This window comes from Oncorhynchus keta, chromosome 28 (assembly GCF_023373465.1).
Source record: "Oncorhynchus keta strain PuntledgeMale-10-30-2019 chromosome 28, Oket_V2, whole genome shotgun sequence".
Classification (NCBI taxonomy): Eukaryota; Metazoa; Chordata; class Actinopteri; order Salmoniformes; family Salmonidae; genus Oncorhynchus; species Oncorhynchus keta.
In genome coordinates, this window is record NC_068448.1 from 47,035,102 (window position 1) to 47,044,264 (window position 9,163).

At 43.6% G+C, this 9,163-nt stretch overlaps 1 protein-coding gene across 1 annotated transcript; it reads left to right on the forward strand.

The window, feature by feature from the left end:
- On the forward strand, nucleotides 1–7,185 carry LOC118361506 (transmembrane protein 236-like). The gene is made up of 4 exons (XM_035741499.2): nucleotides 1–943; nucleotides 1,375–1,447; nucleotides 4,852–4,975; nucleotides 5,496–7,185. The coding sequence occupies exons 1-4, from the start codon at nucleotides 534–536 to the stop codon at nucleotides 6,242–6,244; spliced, it is 1,356 nt and encodes a 451-aa protein (XP_035597392.1). The 5' UTR covers nucleotides 1–533; the 3' UTR covers nucleotides 6,245–7,185.
- Nucleotides 7,186–9,163: the final 1,978 nt, after the last annotated feature.

Genomic DNA, 9,163 nt, shown 5'->3' on the forward strand with positions numbered 1-9,163 from the left:
CCCTCCTTCCCTTGTTCTTCTCTTCATGTCTCCCCTACACTCATTTCTGTCTGGTCTGGAAGGGGATACATCATCTCTACATCTGCTTTATGGCTTTTGGTTGCAGTCCAACACTGTTGTGCCACACTGCTCGCAGAATGTTGCAGAGGACCACTAGATGGGGATGTGTAGTCATGGCAGAATAAACATGCAACTCACAGGACAGCCAAATGATAAAAAGAGTGTGCTCTCTCCACTGCTCCTTTAAATAACATGGGACTGCAAGTGTTTGGCGTGGTCCGTAACGATTCTGCTCCATAGGTATATTTTCTCTAGGTTTCACATCTCTTCCCAGGTGTCACACTCTTTCTGAAATATAGTACCCTTGAAGGGCCAGAGAGAGAGAGAGACAAATTGTTTGCAACAGTCATATATAAAGAGGTTAGCGGGGCAGTCACATCACACCGTCATGACTGCGGCGATAAAGGTACATAATGCCTAGTGCAGTGTAAGCAAACGGCAGAACAGCGAGCGGGAGCTGTGGCGTGTGGAAAATGCTAGTGGACACAGACAATGCAACAGGCTCAGGCCTGACTAGCCCTCAGAGGGACAGGGGTCGCCTCACTGCGGACAACAGCCCCCTCTCTCCCTCCCTCCCTCTGAGGGCTAGCCAGCGCAGGGGCTGCCACAGCATGGCCTCGGGGAGGACGCTGAAGTTCGCCCTGTGCGAGGTGCTGCAGTTTGTAGGCCTGTGCGTGCCGCTCTTCATCGTCATGCAAAGGTTCGCCCTCATCGTGGCGCGGGTCAAGAGCATGGCGCAGCCGCCTGGCGACGCCAGCACCGCCTACTGGCTCATCGTGGCCTCCTCCATCGCCTATGTCACCTCCACAGCCCTGCTGGTCTGGGTGCCCATGAAGTACATGGTGTTCACAAATAAGAAGTTTCTTGTCGGCAGGAAGAAGTGGTGAGTGTCTTTCTGGTCTATCTGGTTTGTTTGTTCTGCGGCCTGGCTTGAAATCTATGCTAGGAGCTGTGTCTGAGCTGTAGCTGTATTTTTTTGTAAGCATTTCACTGTAAGGTCTACTACATCTGTTGCATTTGGTGTATGTGACAAATAAAATGTGATTTGATTTTTAATATACCAGCACAGTGTTTTTTGGTTCTGAGCCTTGCGGTGTAGTAATGGTTGTCTGGTCTGTGTGGCATGAACCTGAGCGGTAGCTGTGCTGTGTCTGACTCGACTGGCCTGCATTTGGTTTGGCAGTAGCCCCGTCACGTCTAACATGCCAACAATGAGCATTTCCAAATGCATTGATATTTTCCTTTTTCATAACCTCTAGCCTATAACTATTGCTCCTTTCTCTCTTTCCTTCTCCCTCTCTGTCTCTCTCTCAGGAGGCCAGTGGCCCTGGTCTATGTGATCCTCTCCACATTACCCTGCTTTGCCTTTCTCATCGCCAGCTCAGAGGTAAACCATGTGACCCTGGTGTCATGCATCATTTGTTTATGCTCGTCTCAGTGTGTCTATGTTTCCGTGACCTTTGACTTAGATTCACCATTGTAGGTGACCTTTGACACTCAACCTGTTGGTTACCTCTGAAATGGAAGTGACACTTACAGAGAGACATTCTAACTCAGAGGTATTCACATCCAGGCCTTCAGGTCTACATTATTGCTTGTTTCCTGGTACCCCTGGTAGTTAATTAATAGATTAATTATGCCTTTGATTAGTTCCAGAGTCCACTCACCTGATGTACCAGTTCCGAATCAGTCTAGATGATTCCATGCATATCGAACCCTACTGAGCATGATGCAGACTATTGTCTACACTCTTAGAATTAAGGGTGCAATATTGTTCCCTGGAGTGTAAGTAGATCAAAATACACATAATGTACCTTCAGAGGTACACATACAGTATGAACTTACAATGTATTGTACGGTAACTTTTATGGTACTGCGTGATAAAGAGCATAATGGTACATTTTTTTGTACCCAATATTTTGAACATACAGTGGGTCAAAAAAGTATTTAGTTAGCCAGCAATTGTGCAAGTTCTCCCACTTAAAAAGATGAGAGGCCTGTACATTTTCATCATAGGTACACTTCAACTATGACAGACAAAATGAGAAAAACAAATCCAGAAAATCACATTGTAGGATTTTAATGAATTTATTTGCAAATTATGGTGGAAAATAAGTAATTGGTCAATAACAAAAGTTTCTCAATACTTTGTTATATACCCTTTGTTGGCAATGACAGAGGTCAAACGTTTTCTGTCAGTCTTCACAAGGTTTTCACACACTGTTGCTGGTATTTTGGCCCATTCCTCCATGCAGATCTCCTCTAGAGCAGTGATGTTTTGGGGCTGTTGCTGGGCAACACAGACTTTCAACTCCCTCCAAAGATTTTGAAGACTGGCTAGGCCACTCCAGGACCTTGAAATGCTTCTTACGAAGCCACTCCTTCGTTGCCCGGGCTGTGTGTTTGGGATCATTGTCATGCTGAAAGACCCAGCCACGTTTCATTTTCAATGCCCTTGCTAATGGAAGGAGGTTTTCACTCAAAATCTCACGATACATGGCCCCATTCATTCTTTCCTTTACACGGATCAGTCGTCCTGGTCCCTTTGCAGAAAAACAGCCCCAAAGCATGATGTTTCCACCCCCATGCTTCACAGTAGGTATGGTGTTCTTTGGATGCAACTCAGCATTCTTTGTCCTCCAAACACGACGAGTTGAGTTTTTACCAAAAAGTTATATTTTGGTTCCACCTAACCATATGACATTCTCCCAATCTTCTTCTGGATCATCCAAATGCTCTCTAACAAACTTCAGACGGGCCTGGACATGTACTGAGGACAGAGGAGCCTCTCAAAGAAGAAGTTACAGGTCTGTGAGAGCCAGAAATCTTGCTTGTTTGTAGGTGACCAAATACTTATTTTCCACCATAATTTGCAAATAAATTCATAAAAAATCCTACAATGTGATTTTGTGGATTTTTTCCCCCTCATTTTGTCTGTCATAGTTGAAGTGTACTTATGATGAAAATTACAGGCCTCTCATCTTTTTAAGTGGGAGAACTTGCACAACTGGTGGCTGACTAAACACTTTTTTGCCCCACTGTAAATGTACAATCATGACAGTCTTCCTCTCAGCGTACGGTGAAGGTACATTTTTGTTTCCCAGGGTACAAATGTATTTTGTGTACCCTTAACTCTTGGATGGTACTGATCTGTACCTTTGCTTACCATAAAAGCAATGTATTGAAGAAAAGTACATATTTGTACCCACCATGTGGCATGTAAACTATGAGGTTCACACCACTGTATAAAGGGTCAAATTAGTTTAATTTTAATGATGACATTGATCTTGGAACTCACTTGGTCACAGGACTAAAAATGAATGAATCATGTCTCTGTTACTAACAAATACAGTCATGGGTGGTAACGTTACTACTCACTCGAAAAGGCAAGGCACACCAGTACATTTTATTGGAGGCATGGCTTAGTGGGGGCGTGGTTTTCAGTTAGTTATTTTTTGGCTACCCGTGAGTGGAAGTGTTGTACCAGTTTAAGTGGTCTATGGTAGAAGTACACTTTTGCTACTTTAAAGGAACAATTGGCTTTGTTACTGTGGTGGTTCCCTATCAAGGCATATTTTTCATTTTCTAAAAGCATGCTTTTGTATCTATGGACTGTACGTAAGAAAAGTATGAACTGGGGTACAATTATGTATCTATAACTAAAGGTACAAAGGGCGTACTACAGGTTACCACCCCAGTGACAAGCATTTGTACCCCTTTAGGGACAAATCTATGAGAAAAAAACCTGAGTGTACCATCATGACACAACTACAAGATAATGAAGTTATTTGAAGTGCGGTGTCCTAGCAGCGGTCTTATGAGAGAGGAGGGGGTAAAATTGATGAGTTGAGAGTAGTGATAGTATGTTTGATCCGAGGCATACATCGAAATTGCTAATAAGCAATGTACTTCGAAGCAGTGTGCCGACTCCTGTATTACTTTATCAGAAGCACGTGATTAATGACGTCTGGAGCATCGTTTCATCGAACAACCATTGGTTTGGTAGAAGACAAAAAGGCTATGCTACGCACAGGCTACACAGGATGTGGGACGTTGTAAATAATCATTTGGCTGCTCTAAATTATTTTTACCAGCAGGTGCCACTAGTGTATACTGTGTTGATCAAAGCCTCGGGCAATGAACCTATTTTTGACGCTATTGGCTGGAAAACCTAGTTGAGAGGAACATGTAGGTTCTCAGAGGAGCAATCTACAGCCCTATGGCCAAGGGGCCACTGATAAGCAGCCGAGTTCCTCTTCCTGTCCCAGCCGCCCTGGTCACATCAGCTGTCCATCTGGCACTTTCCCACTTCCTGTCTGTAAAGAGCCCACCTCCTATGAGCCCACATTCTAGAGGTTCCTGAAGATCCAGGGGTGACCTCAGGTCCTTGGCTTATCTACTCTCTTTCACATAAGAGAAGCCATAAATTAAGCTCAGATGACTCCCAGTCTCTTTTGTTCTGTGTCCTGTAGGCAAGTAGTCCTGGGTTAAGTACATACCAGAGCTAAGTGATTAGCCCACTAATCCAGTATCACAGAGGGTATATAGCACTCATAGGGTGCCATGTAGCATTTGGAGAAGGTTTGGAGGGGAAGACCGGCACATGACCATTTCATTAGATCACAATCAGGGCTAGAAATTGTAATGAAAGCTACTTTATTGAGGAAGAATTTTCTTACTATGACTGATGTGGTTGTCCCAACTGTACGTTGCTCTGGATAAGAGTCTGCTAAAATGTCAACATCATCTGATTCAAATCACAGATTGGTTTTGATCATTGTTTTCTATCAGGTGCAGATCAATAACAGTATAAGGCAGGACACGTTCGCAGAGCTCCCTGTGTCACTGATGCTCTTCTCCCTCATCTGCATCGATATCCTGGAGAGGATCCGCCACTGTCGACTCACTGGACATGGTGAGAATGCAAAGCTCTGTGTTCTGCACACACGTTTAACTGAACACTAGCTAGCTACTGTAGTCTGAATACTGCCTGATCCTCTGCCAACTCACAACTAATTTCATTAAGACAACAATAGTGTACACCATCGGAGGATATTTTCTATATAGCGATACAGTATGTATCTCAGAAAATAAACAAGAAATTCTCTGTACAACCCCCCCCCCCCCAATTGATTTTTGGTAACACAGTGTTGAATTGGCAAAAACCATTACATGTTCTAAGGACGGCTGTCACTTTCTTGGAATCCCTTTATTAGAGGAAATAACCAGATCCTGTCATTTTCCACTGATCAGAAATGCTATTGTATTATGGTAAAATATAGTGCCTATAGAGCCCAGAGAGACCGTCGCTGTGTTGTCCTGTGTTCTACACTTTTGGGCTGTGTGGTGTGCATGTTTGTGCCATAATGAGATGTTCTGATCTGCGGCATTCAGTCACGGCTAACATACTCATGTGCTGTTGTCTTTCCGTCCAGCTAATGAATTGGACCGAGATGCTGAGATCCCTTCCAATGTCCTCACACACGTGGAGCCCCTACGTGGAACCCCAGTGACACCAGCAAACCCAGCAAACCCTGCGTCACCCGTAACGCCAGCTGTGCCCGGGCAACCTGCACAACCAGGGCAACCTGGTGGTCCAAATGGGCAGGACCAGAACGGGGCGGGCTCACGACCAGAGGCCAATGGGACTTTCCAGGGGATGTCAGGTAACCAGATACCTGGGAGACAGTTTAGCATTTCAGGCCTGAGCTCACGCTCGGCACGCTCGGCACGTTCGGCACGCTCGGCACACTCTGTCAGCACATCGGTGGACCGTGGAGTCTCACCATATGCGTACACAGGGCCGCTGCACTTCCTGTGTGCCAGCGATGCCCGAGCCGAGGTATTTGTGGACAGCTTTCTGTTCTGGATGGACACAGTGGAGATGGTGAGGGTGGCTGGGCACCCAGCGGTCTACTACTCGGGCTGGGTGTTCCCTATCTACATATTTAGCTACCTGTCGTGCCTGCGGCTGGTTGTCATGCCCCACAGTCCCCTGCTATCATCACTAGGCGTGGCCCTGCAGGATTTGCCCTTCCTGTTTGTGCGTATCGGCCTCATCGCCTTCTTCGGCTTTGTCACGCCCCTCCTCTACCTGATGAAGAACCTGCTCGTCTGCCTGGCCTTCATCTACTTCAACTTTATGACCAAGCTGAGGGTCTTCAACACCGAGAGGATGTTCTGATCTGAGTCGCCAGCCAAGGATGAGAAAAAAACAATGGGCAACAACCCACTGGGCAAAAACTGGTTTCCACATAATTTCAACCGCCCCAAAAAATGTGATGGGAATTTATTTATTTGTTTTTACATTTATTTTTTTGAACCTAAATCCAATGATATTTTTTGTTGATTTCACATTGTATTCACAACTCAACCAAATGTAAATCAAAACTAGACGTTGAAATTACGTCTGTGCCCAGTGGAAATGGAGTTCATAACAGAGACACCAAACCAAAACAACAACTGACTCACGCAGCGATGAGACGAATTGGAGCGGATTCCTGTGTTCGGCACAGCAAAGAGAGATTGATCCATTTCATAATGATGATTCTGATTAAAGGAGGGACAGGATGACAATTGTGGAGCTTTTTGCAGGCTAAAAGGGAACTCTTTGGCAATTTGTTCCCGTAAAGGGGATGGAGGACATTGACTGTCAGAGGACGATGTGTTGTCTTGGTGTTATCTTATTTCCTATTTGTTCAACGTTGTTTTTTTACCCCGCAACTCTCCTTGCCCCCTTGTCCCCCAACCTGAACCATGGCACTTTGAGAATGTAAAGAACCTGTCATGTCACTTACAGATTTGATAACGGATAATATATGATGTTTCTATTCTATTACCATAAAGTGCAGTGAATTGTGTAAGAATATACATACATGTTGTTATACATCCCAGATTTTCTTCCCTTGCTAGGTTATCATATCCACACATTTAAAACAAAGCGTGAGTTTGTACAAATGAAACATATTTTTGGGTGTAAAAATGTATAAAGACAAATAGAAAATCTGAGAGAAAAAAAAGACATCTGTTTTATGATATGATTTCACGTGAGCATGAACTGTGTATGACTGCATTTATATGCGTGTGTTACCGGCCTCAGTCTGTAGGTGGCCTGTAATAGTAAAAAGAACGGACACACGTTTACGTTTGCAAAGATCTGTCGCTTTCTATATTATGAAGATTTTTTTTGTCTTCTACAATTGTCTTTTTTCTTGTACGTACACTACCGGTCAAAAGGTTTAGAACACCTACTCATTCAAGGGTTTTTGTTTAGTTGTATTGTTTTCTACATTGTGGAATAATAGTGAACACATCAAAACTATGAAATAACACATATGATATCATATAGCAACCAAAAAAAAGTGTTAAACAAATCAAAATATATTTTATATTTGAGAATCTTCAAATAGCCACCTTTGCCTTGATGACAGCTTTAAACACTCTTGGCATTCTCTCAACCAGCTTCACCTGGAATGCTTTTCCAACAGTCTTGAAGGAGTTCCCACATATGCTGTGCACTTTCCTTCACTCTGCGGTCCGACTCCTCACAAACCATCTCAATTTGGTTGATGTCGGGGGATTGTGGAGGCCTGATCATCTGATGCAGCACTCCATCACTCTTCTTCTTGGTCAAATAGCCCTTACACAGCCTGGAGGTGTGTTGGGCCATTGTCACCAGCAAAGCACAACCCACACCATCACACATCCTCCTACATGATTCCATGTGTGTTATTTCATAGTTTTGATGTCATCACTATTATTCTACAATGTAGAAAATAGTAAAAATAAAGAAAAATCCTGGAATGAGTAGGTGTGTCCAAACCTTTGACTGGTACTGTATATACAGTGGCAAGAAAAAGTATGTGAACCCTTTGGAATTACCTGGATTTCTGCTTAAATTGGTCACAACAATAGACAAACACAGTCTGCTTAAACTAATAACACACAAAAAAATTATATGTTTTCATATGTCTTTATTGAACACACCATGTAAACATTCACAGTGCAGGGTGGAAAAAGTATGTGAACCCTTGGATGTAATAACTTGTTGTCCCTCCTTTGGAAGCAATATCCTCAACCAAACATTTGATGTAGTTGCGGATCAGACCTGCACAGCGGTCAGGAGGAGTTTTGGACCATTCTTCTTCACAAAACTGTTTCAGTTCAGCAATATTCTTGTGTTGTCTGGTGTGAACTGCTTTCTTGAGGACATGCCACTGCATCTCAATCGAGTTGAGGTCAGGACTCTGACTGGGCCACTGCAGAAGGCGTATTTTCTTCTGTTGAAGCCATCCTGTTGTTGATTTACCTCTGTGTTTTGGGTCGTTGTCCTGTTGCATCACCCAATTTATGTTGACCTTGAATTGGCGGACAGATAGCCATACATTCTCCTGCAAAAAGTCTTGATAAACTTGGGAATTCATTTTTCTGTCGATGATAGCAAGCTGTCCAGGTCCTGAGGCAGCATAGCAGCCCCAAACCATGATGCTCCCTCCACCATACTTTACAGTTGGGATGAGGTTTTGATGTTGGTGTGCTATGCCTTTTTTCTCTACACATACATGTAGTGTTATGTGTTCCTTCCAAACAACTCAATTTAGGTCTAATCTGTCCACAGAACATTTTGCCAGCCACGCTGTGGAACATCTAGGTGCACTTTTGCAAACGGTTTTTTTTGGACAGCCGTGGCTTATTTTGTGGTGTCCTCACATGTACACCATTCTTGTTTAGTGTTTTATGTGTCGTAGACTCATCAACAGAGATGTTAGCATGTTCCAGAGATTTCTGTAAGTCTTTAGCTGACACTGTAGGATTCTGCTTAACCTCATTGAGCATTATGTGCTGTGCTCTTGTAGTCATCTTTGCAGGACGGCCAGTCCTAGGGAGAGTAGCAACAGTACTGAACTTTCTCCAGTTATAGACAATTTGTCTTACCGTGGACTGATGAACATCAAGGCTTTTAAAGATACTTTTGTAACCCTTCCCTGCTTTATGCAAGTCAACTATTCTTAATCTTAGGTCTTCTGAGATCTCCTTTTTTCGAGGCATGATTCACATCAGGCAATGCTTCTTGTGAATAGCAAATTCACATTTTGTGAGTGTT

What these genes read in the sequence shown, in the direction of transcription:
- LOC118361506 (XM_035741499.2), top strand. Translation starts at nt 534, where the DNA reads ATGCTAGTGGACACAGACAATGCAACAGGCTCAGGCCTGACTAGCCCT. An exon ending in CTTGTCGGCAGGAAGAAGTG is followed by an intron (nt 944 to 1,374) that starts GTGAGTGTCTTT and finishes TCTCTCTCTCAG; the next exon opens with GAGGCCAGTGGCCCTGGTCT. An exon ending in CTGTCGACTCACTGGACATG is followed by an intron (nt 4,976 to 5,495) that starts GTGAGAATGCAA and finishes CTTTCCGTCCAG; the next exon opens with CTAATGAATTGGACCGAGAT.